This window comes from Alternaria rosae (genome assembly GCF_020736505.1).
Source record: "Alternaria rosae strain MPI-PUGE-AT-0040 chromosome Unknown BKA58scaffold_2, whole genome shotgun sequence".
Taxonomy (NCBI): Eukaryota; Fungi; Ascomycota; class Dothideomycetes; order Pleosporales; family Pleosporaceae; genus Alternaria; species Alternaria rosae.
This window is the reverse complement of record NW_025763571.1, coordinates 3,028,609-3,042,710: the sequence shown is the minus strand read 5'-3', so window position 1 is coordinate 3,042,710 and position 14,102 is coordinate 3,028,609. Positions and strand designations below refer to the sequence as shown.

At 52.1% G+C, this 14,102-nt stretch overlaps 6 protein-coding genes across 6 annotated transcripts; 4 read left to right on the top strand and 2 right to left on the bottom strand.

Moving 5' to 3' along the window:
- Positions 1-171: 171 nt before the first annotated feature.
- On the top strand, positions 172-1,207 carry BKA58DRAFT_436279 (mitochondrial 2-oxodicarboxylate carrier protein-like protein; the record flags this gene model as incomplete). Its single annotated transcript, XM_046173401.1, has 3 exons — positions 172-281; positions 335-505; positions 553-1,207. 3 exons carry the CDS (start codon positions 172-174, stop codon positions 1,205-1,207), a joined length of 936 nt encoding a protein of 311 aa, XP_046029412.1.
- Positions 1,208-2,111: 904 nt separating this feature from the next.
- Positions 2,112-5,751, top strand: BKA58DRAFT_354793 (uncharacterized protein). The gene is made up of 7 exons (XM_046168625.1): positions 2,112-2,227; positions 2,277-2,306; positions 2,359-2,413; positions 2,465-3,752; positions 3,802-3,924; positions 3,974-4,024; positions 4,073-5,751. The coding sequence occupies exons 1-7, from the start codon at positions 2,182-2,184 to the stop codon at positions 5,285-5,287; spliced, it is 2,808 nt and encodes a 935-aa protein (XP_046029411.1). The 5' UTR covers positions 2,112-2,181; the 3' UTR covers positions 5,288-5,751.
- BKA58DRAFT_452720 (uncharacterized protein) lies at positions 5,307-7,363 on the bottom strand (the record flags this gene model as incomplete). The annotated part of the gene is made up of 2 exons (XM_046174432.1): positions 5,307-6,526; positions 6,578-7,363. 2 exons carry the CDS (start codon positions 7,361-7,363, stop codon positions 5,738-5,740), a joined length of 1,575 nt encoding a protein of 524 aa, XP_046029410.1. The 3' UTR covers positions 5,307-5,737.
- On the bottom strand, positions 7,358-9,788 carry BKA58DRAFT_354790 (cytochrome P450 76C3). Its single transcript, XM_046168624.1, has 3 exons — positions 8,741-9,788; positions 8,450-8,690; positions 7,358-8,389 (listed from the first exon to the last, which is right to left on the bottom strand). The coding sequence occupies exons 1-3, from the start codon at positions 9,317-9,319 to the stop codon at positions 7,587-7,589; spliced, it is 1,623 nt and encodes a 540-aa protein (XP_046029409.1). The 5' UTR covers positions 9,320-9,788; the 3' UTR covers positions 7,358-7,586.
- On the top strand, positions 9,784-11,349 carry BKA58DRAFT_377548 (uncharacterized protein). The gene has a single exon (XM_046169625.1). It carries the CDS (start codon positions 10,035-10,037, stop codon positions 10,998-11,000), a length of 966 nt encoding a protein of 321 aa, XP_046029408.1. The 5' UTR covers positions 9,784-10,034; the 3' UTR covers positions 11,001-11,349.
- A 622-nt stretch (positions 11,350-11,971) lies between these two features.
- On the top strand, positions 11,972-13,921 carry BKA58DRAFT_98244 (uncharacterized protein). Its single transcript, XM_046176323.1, has 2 exons — positions 11,972-12,196; positions 12,243-13,921. Exons 1-2 carry the CDS (start codon positions 12,172-12,174, stop codon positions 13,727-13,729), a joined length of 1,512 nt encoding a protein of 503 aa, XP_046029407.1. The 5' UTR covers positions 11,972-12,171; the 3' UTR covers positions 13,730-13,921.
- The last annotated feature ends 181 nt before the right edge of the window (positions 13,922-14,102 follow it).

Sequence of the window (14,102 nt, the reverse complement as noted above, 5' to 3'; positions counted from 1 at the left end):
GCGGGTGTATTGTGCCCTGCATGTGCCATGTGGCCTAAATGTTGCAAGAGCCGTTCGTGTGGAATAATGGAGGTAGTGGGGATGGAAGGCGTAATGGTAGTGTGGTGGAAGGGCTGCATGGTTGGTAACCGCGTGCTGAACGCGTGAAAGTAGAGAGTACGTATTTTCAATATGGCGACCAAGAAGGTTACCGTTGGCAATGGCAACGATGCAGCACCACTGCCTTTTCGCTACCAGTTTGCCGCTGGGGCTGTAGCTGGGATATCGGAGATTTTGGTAATGTGAGATTGTCTTGGTATCGGAGATCAGAAGAGAGTGCTAAGAGTGTAGATAGGTACCCGCTTGATGTAGTCAAAACACGAATTCAACTTCAGCATGGCAAAGTTGTCGAGGGTGAAGGGTACAATGGTGTCCTGGACTGCTTCCGGAAGATTGTTCGCAGTGAAGGTGTATCAAGACTATATCGCGGCATTACTGCGCCTATCCTTATGGAGGTGCCCAAGCGGTATGACCTGGGCTGACACCCTGTTGATCGTGACTGATTGGAAGCAGTGCTATCAAATTCTCCGCAAACGACTCCTTCACAACGTTCTATCAACGCGTCTTCTCGGTTCCGAACTTGACCCAACCGCTCGCAGTCCTCACCGGTGCCAGCGCTGGCGCAACCGAATCTCTTGTTGTCGTTCCCTTCGAGCTCCTCAAGATCCGACTCCAGGACAAGACCTCCGCATCACGATACAATGGCCTACTCGACTGTCTCGTCAAGGTGGTCCGTCAAGAAGGTCTATTGGCGTTGTACAACGGCTTCGAGGCCACGTTGTGGCGGCATATTGTATGGAATGCTGGGTACTTTGGCTGCATCTTCCAGGTACGGGCTCAGTTGCCTGCTCCGGCGACCTCGAGCAATCCAAGAAGGCAGAAAATGGGGAACGATCTCGTAGCAGGGTTCGTAGGCGGTGTTGTAGGAACTACGTTCAACACCCCGCTAGATGTTGTCAAGAGCCGTATACAGAGTGTTGCCAAGACGCCTGGTGTAAGGCAGAAGTACGCTTGGGCGTGGCCAAGCTTGGGAGTCGTTGCGAGAGAAGAAGGATTCAGAGCGTTGTACAAGGGCTATGTGGCGAAGATATTAAGGTTTGGACCTGGTGGTGGCGTGTTGTTGGTTGTGTATTCCGCAGTGTTGGACATGTTCGCCAAGGTGGCGTAGACACTATTGTAGTCTGACCCTGATGCATGGAAACGGAGGCATCGGTGCAAATAATCTCCGACTCCCCATTCTTGCTCAAAGAGATCGTGTTCGACTCGCCTGTCTTTGACATTTGACGTCGGTGCCTGAGTCTTCACTACATTACCGCAGGCAAGGACTATCGATTCCCAAATGCATGTCCTATGTGTTGGCCAAGCTTCTGATATTATACAGCTTTACAATCTTCTCGAACTAAGAAGTAACATGGCGCAAGCTTGCTATTATCCTGCGCCGTGCTTCTAGTGTTCCCGTCGATTAGTTGATTACTTATCTGAGACGCGATTGTCTGATGTGCAACCCGCTAGCGGAAGATGGACGGAATGAAACGCAGCTAGCTGCTATCCAAAGTAGCAATTGATTGATTTTACGCACCAGATCAAGCAGAGCTCGTCACCTAAATGAGGCGAATGAGACAGTGGATGATTCCAACACGGTCAGCGGTCAGGGGAGGCCCCACTAGCGTACGCCTCATAGTCCCACATGCGAGTCGATCCGGGGTTGGTGTAGGACGAAATTCTTCGACAAGTCTGGTAATTTGAAGGCGATTCAAAGGATCATTTACCTCATCATCCAACGGCCGTGATGAGGCACGGAGCGATCGGTGGTGCTAGGAGCTGGTACGGTGTTTGGCGATCAGATGAGGGTCCAGAGCGTCGGAGGTATCTCCAAGCGGCGACTATGGACCACCAACGTAAGGATCAGCTGTAGTGTTCGGATACGCAGATGTGCGCGCGGCGCAATCTGCAGCAGCAGGATTGCAGGTTTATATGCATTTTGTAGATGAGTTGAGATGAGCCTATAATGCTTAGGCCGAGTCATGGTCTTGCTTTCCCCCGCAGCCGCGATCGCTTGGCGACCGACAGCACCTGCAGACTCCGGCCTGCGAAGGGTCCTCCGATCATCAGCCAACACATCGAATCTTTGCGACGAGCGATATGGCGTTAAAGCAGTGCAGCATGTGCGATCGCACATTCACCAAGTGTACGTTGCTGCTGAATGCGCGTAGAAAGTGTACTGACCCCGACCCCAGTAGAGCACGTGAAGCGGCACGAGCGGTCCCGTTCGTCCATCTCGAACCTCTATCATCGGCAGTGAGCTAAACACCATCTCAGACACACGAGAGCGCCCCTATGAGTGCCCGACATGCAAAAAGCACTTCTCGCGCAGGTGAGGCCCCCAATGAAAAACCTCCGTACTAGCGCCAACCTCTTCACATAGCGATGTCTTGTTCCGGCATTGCAAAGGCCATGCGCAGAATGCGATGAACCGGATGAAGAGCAATGAACAACAAAACACCAACGACCAACAAGAATTTCGACACAACTCCATGGACGAAAATCAAGCATCACGACCATCTGCCTCACGGAACGTAAACGGCCCGACTCCATCAGCAACACCATTAATCCGCGAAGACTCCAACTTCTCGCCCATGTCCAGGAGGAGAGAATCTCAAATACCACAGATCAATGTGAATAACCAGTATAATGCGCATCTATCAGCTCCCACGGATGGCCGTCAGTCTTCATCGCGGTTACAACCGCCGTCACCCGGTGAGGACCGGATCGAAGCGCTGATCAACGCGGCCCAACATCTGGAGCCTGGAGCAGACACACCCTGGCGGTCACCGTCGCCTATGATTATTGCGCGTGCCGAAAATATCCAAATATCAAATCGTAATCCCCATGAGAGCATGGGTCCACCTATCGACCCAGCTATGGAAGCCCTTTCGTTCTCGCCAGCCGGCCATGTCTCGAGTTTAGACCAGTGGGCTTTCGAGCTCGTTCAAAGCAATAACCCAGTCCCAAACCGCACTCCTGCAGACGCGTTACAAACGTGGCTGTTTCCACTTGAGGGTGATATGAACACTCCCCAAGGATCGCATCACCTAGGCGTTGAAGGCTTTTTTGAGCACGGTGCATTCCAAGCACTCCCAGAAAACCAGGCCAGTCCATCAGGCAGCAGTGTTTCGATAGCAAGCAGAGTGCCGCGGGAGCGATTCCAACGAGTCCAAAGTTGTTGGCCGTCCCGGAATCGCAAGTCCTCACGACTTATGCCAGATCTTTGGCAGAGCCTTGTAGCATGTGAATGTACCAACATACTCTCGGAAGTAGGCTCTGGAGCGATGGAGACGCCTATGAGCGAAAGCGAGCGGCGGAACTCGCGATGGGGACTCGACGAGGAGTGCAGAGGCAGACTTCAGAGCGCCTTGCACAACTTACCACCGTCTAATCCACCAAGATCCGAATCATATGGCGACACTGCATCTTCGAGCGGTGATGCAGCAGGAAGCCCGAGCATCGAAGGTGTGCAGTTCCCTCCTGCCGAAATCTTGGACATTGCTCTAGAGATGTATCTCTACTATTACCACCCAACCCTTCCGATTATCCACATACCGACGTTCTCCGCGAAGAATGCGCCACGACCATTACTACTTTGCATGTGTCTCATCGGATTAAGTATACTTGGTACAGCAGGTGCAGCCAAGTTTGTCACGCGCACATTCCCGGTAGGCAATGCGATAACTACACATCTAACATATACTAATTCTTAACAAGGCTGTATTACAACTCGCGTTGGCCGAGCTGCAAACCCTACCAACGACAGATCATCCGCCGCATCGGCAAATGCGGATCATTGCCACTAGCTTGCTAGCCCTGAATCTAGCCTCCATCACCGGAGTGGGTAGCACTCATCGATCATGCAAATCATGAGCTAACGTTCACGTAGCGAAAAAGTCGGATTGCACAGGCAGAGAAGATGTATGCAGAGCTCATTGAGGTATGTGGCCGCTTATACTACGCTTTCGAACATGACTGACTCTCGTAGTTTGCGCAAAGTCAAGGTCTCTTCTCTGCCAACGAGGGCGTGAAGATAGATCCTCTCCTAGATGAGATGGTTGACATCGACTCAAAGTGGAAGGCTTGGTCGAAGGTCGAATGCAGTAAACGCATCATCTTCGGTCTCATTGAGGCAGACTGCTGGTGGGCAGGCTATCTCTCCACATCACCAATGATTCGCCCCGAGACGGTCCAGATTCTGCCGCCATCAGACTACTCGCTCTACCACGTCAACAGCGCGGCGAAGTGGTTCCATCTCGTACAGCGCGGGGCGAGGATTCATTCACAGCGGATAACACCATCGTTCCACCCGACCCCAGGCCTAAAGCTCGACGCATCAAGCTTTCGATCATTGCTGACTCTCCTGTTACTACGCATCTACGAGAGCAATGATAGGCTTGCTCCTGCGACAGGAAACCAGAAGCAGCTTGAGCCTTGGCGGATATACGCCGAAGATCCCCGCAGTCGAGATATCCTTCCCTTGCTGGTGAACCTCTCTGGATCCTCAATCGACGCACTCCGCACCGCGGACCTGAACTCCGCCGTCCTCTGGCATGCCTCTTGTATGGTACTCGGAGCGAATATACGCTACTTCGAACTTGCAGCTGGACGCTCCGGTCCCGAGCCGGCCGTCAATGCTCTAGAGGACATCTCAGTGTGGTGCCAAACGCCAAGCGCAAGAAGGAGCGTATTGCATGCCGCACATATTTACAAGCTACTCTTTGACCGCAAAGTCAGCGATATTGTCAACCCTCACAGCGTAGTTGCCCTCTTCCACGCCGCCCTCGTCCTGGGTCTGTACATCTTTGCTCTCCCACCAACAGACAATAGGCCCATGAGCGACTCTTGCATTGAGCTTCTCGATCTTGTAGACTGGATCTCCGTCGGCCAACTGGGTTTCATCGACACCCCACAATCACCCATAGGATTCGGGGACGCCACTCAAGTCGTCAACTTCATACACCGCGGTGGTTGCTTCAGCATAACGGGCATCGCACTCGAAGGCGGGTATCTTGCTGCTCGCCGCACTCTGCTGCATTGCTCGGATCTTATGGAGGGTATGGGCCGGTGGAAGAGCAGGACGTTCAGCCAGATACTGCATATCATGAGCGACGATCTGACGGATTATGACGGTCGCAACAATGATGATGGGGACGACGAGGTCGACGGCGACGGGGAAGAGGGCGAGAGGAACTCCCGGTGACGGTTAGCGTCCTCTTCTCAACAGTGTCTTTCAATAACTCAGTTGCAAGGCTTGTGGGGAAGAGGATGATCAAGAAGATCAGGAAGGACCAAGTGGTGGTCTTTGGGTGTGGCCAGAGCTATTTTGGCACGCTTCAACAGCGTAGCATAGGGCGGTAATCCGGGTGTGTCAGCCAGGACGGTGTACACAATCTGCATTGGGTGGTGTTGAGTTGCATAGTAACGGTGTTGCACAGCGATAGGCAGAGTGAGGATGCGGATCCGTGATCTCGAAAAGCAATCTGTTCCTCATGGCCATCTACTTAGTATATCATACTTTATTCTAATGATGCAGCGCGTAATCTCTTCTCGATGTTTCCCTTCTTTGGATACACAGTGATAGGCACTACACTCGGACGTCTCACTCGCACTTTTGCAATTGCAAAGTGGACTCTGCTTGCCCAGACCTACTCTACACCTTCAGCCCTGTTAACTTCTCAATAAGCACATCGAATGCTTTGCTACTACGGTCGACAATGGAAGCAGCAGTGGTCCAGAATATAGCAGCTGGTAGCATACTAATGACGGTGAGGAAAGTAGGGTGTTGTGAGACGCTGACGAGCTGCTCCCTTTCTGGATCAGACGAAGTATCTGACTCCTCAACATCCGCGTCATTTTCCTCGTCCTGCTCGACAAGCAAGTTTGGTCGAGGTGGTGAAGGTAGTCTGGACTGCGGGCGTTGTAGGTCAATCCAATCTTCCATCTCGGAGTCCACAGTATCGGATGCGCTTTGGAGAAACAGGGCTTCATCTCTGGCTTTCGCAGGAGTTCCGCAGATGATCAAGTCGCCAGCTGGCCCGCCCTGCATAACAGTCTCTATTGGCGCAAGATCCATGTCCCTAAATCGATGTAGCTCTGCCAATTCTCTCTGTTCCGCCGCTTCCTCCTCGTCCACTCTGGCGTTTCGTGCTAGGTCGGTAATTTCTGTTGGCGAAGAAGCACTGCGGCGGCTTTTATGCTGTGAGCTACTTATGTCTTCATGGGACCCAAAATAACTGAGCGTGTTGGCCACTGGCGTGTCTAGAGGAGTAGCAGAGGGCGCGAAGTCGATGTGTCTTCCGTGAGGAGTTTGAACGACGGCACGAGCAGGAGATGGGAAGGCGATGAAGGAAGCTGATACGGGTAGTGCATCTTCAGACGCACGGTGGACGTTCTGAAACGAGCTATGCGGTCGAGGTTGGTCGCTGTAAGTTTCGAGAGACTATCACACATTTAGCATGCGTCAATCAAGTTCATTGTGGTGAGTACCCACACTAAGCGCCCTGGCGGTCACCTTCTTGACTTCCACTGGATGCATCCCGATGTCTTCTTGAAGAGTCCTGAGATCACTAATCTTATCAACGGCCAACGCCTGACATGATGCATCAAGAATCCTCGCGTCCGTATCAAAGACGCCGTCTGTTGCCGCAATCGCCTGTGCACGTTCCTGGTGACGACATTGCTCTTTCAGGCCTTCTTCGATCGAAAAGCGACAAAGCTGCAGTCCCTCGGTTCCATCAAGCGCGGGCTGATCGTGGGCACAGAGCCTGATGTAGTCACGGACAGGCGCAACCGGTGCAGTCTTACCAGGAATATTCATAACGTCCTCGATTGTGTCCCCGGCTTCCTTTCCGTCTATACCGAAAGCATCTTCGCCATCGCTCAGTTCCATATTGTCGTCTTCGTCTTCATAACCTTGCTCTTGTTCATCACCACGACCAAGGTCTTCCTCCTCATGGCTAAGCTGCTCTTCGCCGATGTTACCAATAGGCGTCACAGTCAGATTCAACCGCCTCGCGGGTGTGTTGTTAAAGTATGACGTTCTGGATAGAGATGAAGGGCTGCGTACGTCATTGAGAATCTTTTGTAGGGTGTGACAATCGGCTGGCGAGAGTTTGGATCCGGAAGAGTTTACGGGAGTTGAACGTGAGCTCATATTGTCGTTTTCTTGCAGAGATGTGTCGTCGTCGTCTAGTGAGGCTGGGCGGGGTGGCGTCGAAGGCATCACGGTCGGTGGTGGCTGCGGAACATCTTGGGGCTTGTTGTTTGGTAACGACATGATCAAAAAGGTGGAGTGAGATTTTCCCAGTTGTAGCAGTCGCGTATTGGATGAGCAGTGTTGACCGAGGAAGGAAACACAGAAGGGAGGAGCGCCTACCCTAAATGGAGATGACAAACAACAAACAAGCGCAACGACCAAATCAGGCTATGGCAAGCACGTCTGAACAAAGTTGGGATGAGCGATAGCTACCAAGCCACAAGTGGTAGTGAGATCAACATGCCTACGATCTAACACCTTCCTCACCAACACGGACACCTCTCAACACGTACCCATCTCTCCTAGCCTCAGTCGCTTCTCTCAAAATCGTCTCTTTGGTCTCCTCACTGCGCGCCTTCCATCTCACCAGATACGGCTTCGCCATGGTAGTACTTCCGACCGCATCAAACGCTTCGTCGCTAGTATCCACCTGCACTTCATTTCCCTGTTGATCAAGCGGCGGCAAAATGTCGGAAGCCCATAATAGCTTCGCCAGCACAATGAACATACTGTTCTCGGCCAGATGCACACCTGAGCAGATCCTGCGGCCTGCACCAAAGGCCCAGTGATCACGGCTCGCAGCTGGGCCGGCTGCATAATGTCCACTTCCATGAGGGTGGTTGAGATATCGCTCCGGTATGAAGCTATGAGGGTCTTCGAATACATTGGAGTCGTAGTGTATCGGGTATTGTTGCAGGCATACGACTGACTTGGCAGGTATGTGGATACCTTTGTAAGTTATTGGCGCAGTCGTGTAATGTGGCGTACCGATGTTGGTGACGGGGCGTAAGCGTAGAGTCTCTTTCACGATGGCACGGATATAGGGTAGTCTTGGCTCGTCTTCAAATGTCGGTGATCGGGAAGGCGGAACGACACCTCTGATTTCGTCGATAGCTCTCTGCCGTGCGTTCGGGTTCGCGCTGAGGTAGAGAATGGCAGTATTGAGTGCCGCGGATGTGGTCTCACTCCCCGCTTCGATCATGCTGCCAGCTAGGAACGCCGCCTGCAGCTCACTTATACCTTGCTTCTCGTAATCGCTCTCGATGACTAGAGGTGTAAAAAGTCAGCATATGTCTCACATACAATTCGTACAGCGACGTCACTCACATTGCTTGACGAAGCATTCGGGGGCCTGTTTGGTCTCCATCTGAGTTTTGAGTGTACTCCAGAAAGACATCCACAAATTGGCTTGTTTATCGAAGTAGGGTTTGAGGCCTTTGCGCCACCACTGTAGTCGCGGTGGGAGCTTGCCCAGAAACGGAAGCGTGTCTGCTAGGTACGTTCCTGGTTTCGCGATCGTGGAGAAGTCGTTCATTATGTCGTAGATACCGTGCACTTCGTCGCAATCCTGCCACATGTTAATATCGAAATTCTCGCTCGCTCACAGGTGTTACTTACCCAATTGGGAATGCGTCGCCCATACGTGCTGGTCATGATGACGCTCACAGTGTATCTTCGGATGGCCTTGTAGCTAACTCCGTTCCCTTTCGCTGCATCTGCACCCTTCAATATTTCTTCAAGCAACATTTTCGCCTCAAAGTCTTGACTTGGCTTGAATGTCGCACTAACAGCCGGGGTCAAGAGCTTATGACTGATACCTCTCAGCTTCCGCCATTCCGGTCCATATTCCATGAACAGGAATCGCATACCACCACCCAGTGCATCACCAGATACCGGTAACGGCGTTCGAGAGCTTGTGTGGGCAGACTGTTTATCCAGAATCTCCTTACACGCTCCGGGTGAGCAGATCATGTACCAGTTGTTCCAGCCCAGACGAATCTTGTAGATTTCGCCATATTCGCGAGCCCAAGCGGTAATTTGCTGGTGCGGTTGCTTGCCTAGTTGATGTGCATTCCCAAGGATGGGAAGGCTAGCGGGACCAGGTGCAGTTTTTGTGCCAGATGGTGGCCTGCTGTTGTATCGCGTGTACAGTATAACGACTAAAAAGGATAGCAGGAGTAAGGTGATGGTGTACATGTGGGGCTACTTGGGGGCGATACCGCTTAAGGAGTATTTGAGAGGAAACTTGAACAAAGGTATGAACGAGTAGTGCGTTTAACAGCCCACCTATCTTAATGATCAGACATGCGCAGATATCCCCATGGTATATTGACGTATCGCGAAGCGTAGAGTGTTTAACGTGCCATTATGCAGGTTCCCCACATGTTCGGGTGGATGAATCCTAGCTGGGTATCCTATGCATCCTGGAGCGGGAGGGGGGATGCGGAGTAAGACCTGGAGCCATGCTGGTGAGCTTGTTTGGAACATGTGCTTTACTCCAACTTCCGACGTATTCGGCCCGTGTACAAGATTCCGTACTGGCGTTGGGGAAGCTCTCATAGCGCGTGCTTTCAGGATTGCGCGGTCGACATCCGTTATGCCGTTCTTCCAAAGACGGTTGCATACTACACATAGCCTTCCACTGAATACCATACGCAAGATGATGTGAATGCATTGACTGAACAAAGTGCGCGACGGAGGCCGAGCGACCCTTGATCCGGAACTCCTGCTAGTCCTTTAGTCAGCCGTCCCTGTCGGCTCTTCGAAGCCACCGAGCGCATCCATCGTTCCTCCAAGAAGCCAGAAAATCGTGTGTCAGCCGCACAACGAGCTCACGAAGCGCGTCATAAAGTCTATTCAGCTCTACATATAAAGGCTTGCGTGCAAAGTATCATAGCTGACATCGTAGGATATGCTTACTGGTCTCACAGCTCGCACGCCTTTGCGCTTCCTCGCATCCAGCCTGTATCTGTCGAGTTTGCGCCCGTCAAACTTGCGCCCGGCCAACCTCCAAACGCTGAACCTCCCGAATCCATTTCCGCGCACGATGTCTACCTCTACCTTCGCACTCGACCCTACAATCTTTAACAGGACCCTGTACAAAAAGATAACAGACATATGGTTCCCTGGCGTCGACACAAGTGGCAAGGAGTTTGATATGAGCATCGCAAAGCGCTGGTTCGCAGGCAGTCCTGAAGAGCGACTTGCCCTCGACGGCCAATGTAGAGATGTCTGCGCCAGTGCACTTGAAGCCGTTGGCCCAGAAAAGTTCCCAGAAGCGAATGCGCAACCCTTCCTAGACGAGATTGCGCGCGTTGCGGAGGAAGAGAACAAGGCAAATGGTGCGCCAGGAGAAGACGCTGCATGGACAGCACTGAGCTTCGCACTCCTATTAGACCAGATGCCTCGCAATATCTACCGCACAGAAGAAGGGCTGCGCCTAGTGTATGGGCATTATGATCGCATGGGCGATGCGCTCGTTCGCAGCCTTCTATCACCCTCATCGCCCATTGGTCGCCCTGATGAACATCCTGCCATCCGTCTCTCTGCAGCGCATAGGACCTGGCTTTACATGCCGCTTATGCACTCTGAAGATTTGTGCGCACACGATCTCGCCGACAAAATAGTAGCGGAGTTCGCACGGGAACTCGAGGGGTTGGATGGGTACAACGGCACGAAGATGTGGATTGAGAACTACCAGAAAGCTGCAAAGGAACACAGGGATATATTGGAGCGCTTTGGTAGGTATCCACATAGGAACGCTGCCTTGGGTAGGGTTAGTACAGAAGAGGAGCGCAGGTTTATGGAGGAAGGCGGAGCTACATTTGGTGTTGCGCAGACTCAGAAGGATAAAACGGCGAAGCTAGATGAGACGTAGATAATCTAGTACATGTTGGAATACTGCTATCCTCGCAATGGTCTTTTGACGCGTGTGCGTGTGAGTGTCATTGAAGTTGTTCCTGACAAATGTGTTGACAGTATAACACAAACATAATACTAAATTATAACCGCAATGCAGGTATTGCCTACATCACAATATAGAGTATCACATCGAGGCGCAAAACTGTCTAAATAACCTACCTAATATGCAAAAAGAGTGTCTGCTGCTAGTCCTGGTCGTTCTGACACCGTCAGAGCCTCTAGAAGAGCAAAAAGATGGGTCTTACCGCGACTCGAACGCGGGGCCTCTCGCAAGCTGTGCTTGGGTTTGCAAGCATCCGAAGATGCTTTCCCTAAGCGAGAATCATACCACTAGCTGTTGTGTGTTAGAGATTGTTGGACAGAAGACGAATGCTTGGTACATACACCATAAGACCATTGAGCTGTTGCAGCTGTTGATGGAGAAACGAGGACTAGATGGGAATATATTCTGATGTTAAAGCTACCTAGCTGCGTTTTGCTGCCCCGCTCTGCGTCACAAGCCTACCGTAATAAGAAAATAATTGGTCGAGTCAGTGAAGCTACGGCCCAGTATCGGGCGGCTGAAGTTCGCCCATGTGGGGACCACAACACGAAGATGAACGATGGAGGGGTATTCTGACTAGCTTGCAATGGTAGATAGATGCATACGGATGATCCCGGATTGATCTGACCACTGGTTGTTGAGATAATTGGAAGTTCGAGTAGCCCAAGTTGTAAGGTTGGCATGGTGTTTTTATACACAATCTACTTTTTGCCACCCTAAACTGCTAAGTTCAATCAACGATGCGTACAACGCAACATGCAGTATCCTGGAGATCTACAGAATAATCTCAATATTATTTCACATTCTAAAAATATTCTCGGGTGCATACGTTTTGTTAACAATTTACCAGTGAAAATAATGGTAATGCAAGGGTATTCCAAGTACGATTGTCGCAGCGGATGCGCTATCGCAAGGGTCGCTGCATCATCGCCTCGACATCATGGACGCGCTCCTCGGAATCTTGGAAGTGCGCGTACCTCCCAGAACCTCCGTCTACGCCGCATCAACATCGCAACATCAACCTCCGATGGCGATCGCGGCTTTACCTCCACCTTTGCACACTTTGGAAAAGTCCTAATCCACCATGGTGCGGTTGCTGGTTCCTGAAGGTGAGTTACGCGACCAGGTCTAGCTCAGTATCCTAACACAATCCAGGCGAGAGTCAGCATGCCATCACCGGGAGACCACCTGGCGCAATCGCTACACAACGCGACCTTATCGCATCGCCTTGGAGATCCTCGATCGCCGCTGCAGCCGTCACTGGCGGCTTCGCCCTTGTCGGCCGCTCACGACCTGGCGTGTTCCTCAAGTCCGCCGCGTTGTTCAGTGCCATAGACCTCACATGTACCGCATCGGGAATATATGGGCGACATGAACTGCACCGAGGAATCTTCAAGATGGAAGGGATACAGGCCAAGCCCGGCAAGCTATGGGAACGGACAAAGCACTGGACGTGGGAAGATGCGACACTCGGGGGAGGAGTGGTGGGGGCGTTTTTGGCATTGAACCCGCGTGCTCTACCCGGCGTCTACGGCTTCGCGCGATTCTTCGGGGCGGCTACAGTTGGATGTGCGCTCGGCTACAAAGCTGGACAAATCTACATCGTTCGCCTGCCCCCGCAACTCCTCCAGCTCTTCGACCACACGGTAACGGCAAACCGACGAAGAGAGTACGAAAAGTTACAGGATAACGAAAAAGCGAAAGCGTCCCTTTCTCGAATCGGCAAACTCGCACTCTGGTATCACACGTCTCAGACGATGACTATTCTTCGGAGTCCTCTACAACTTGGCGGTATAGGAGGAATGGGAGGATTTGGCGGTACTCCTGGTGGTCAGCAGTCACCGCATGGTAGCCAGTTGCATGCACTAAAAGCCGAGATGGACAAAGAGACTGTCTTTCAGACCGAGTTCAAGGAGGGAGAAGTTGCAGGACCCGATGTAGAGAATGGCTACCGCGCGTACAAGGACGACCTCAAGTCAAGAGATGCGAGCAAAGTACAAGACTGGCTGGAGCAAGTTCGGGAGCTCAAGAACAAGATTGGTTCGGAATGGCAATACGTCTGGCGATACCTTGGGCAGAGAGAAGACGAGTTTTACCACCACGTAGAGGATGATAGGGAGAAGGATCTCCTCCGACGGGAACTCCAGCTGCTGAATAACATGGCCGCTGATATAGTTACCCGATGTGCAATCCTCGAGTACCACGAACGCGATGCCCTGAAGCAACTCCGGCAAATCGAGCAAACAGAATTAAGCGTAGGGTCCGATGCAGTATCTCAAGCCACCACGGCGCCGTACGAATTCCCACACGACTCAGCAGAGGTTGCTCAGATCAACCACCGTGGCCCACGCATCGTCACCGAGCGAATCCGCACAACCTGGTCAAGACAGAAAGAGTTATTGCGACACTTAGATCACGCCGCCTCCCGTGCTAGTGAGGTATCCGAAGCCAATAGAGGCTACCATGTTGCTGAGCACCTCAAGCATCTCAAGCAGGATGCTGATCAGATGCGGATGAACGTTGAAGCCACTGAGCGTTTGCTGCGACGGTTTGAGGATCGGGTTCGCGAGGCTGATGAGGAGGCGAAAGAGAGCCCTCGCCAAAGCGGAGGCGATTCGAATAGTGAGCAGAGACCCACTTGACATGGATCTTTGTCGCGCTTGGTTATACGCTCGCTTTGCTACAAGCCTGCTGGTTGAGGTCAGGCGTTTTAGGTTGCTCGGTCAAATAACTTGCAACGACTGATATCATGAGACTATTGGCCTGTTGGTGTGTACATCATGCATGGAAAGGGCGAGCAACGAAACGTCACCACATCACAAAGTGACCTTGATGGCTCGAACACATGCGCGAGCATACATAGCTAGAAATAGCATAACAACCTGTCTGGGCGGCGACACCTGGGCGGGAAGATGCTTCCTACGCGAATCCGTGGCCCCATCTTCGAACAATTCTGTCGGTGTCAGTGATGCACTAGAAGAAGCTGCTCTTGTTGGAAGGGACACTGTATATCCC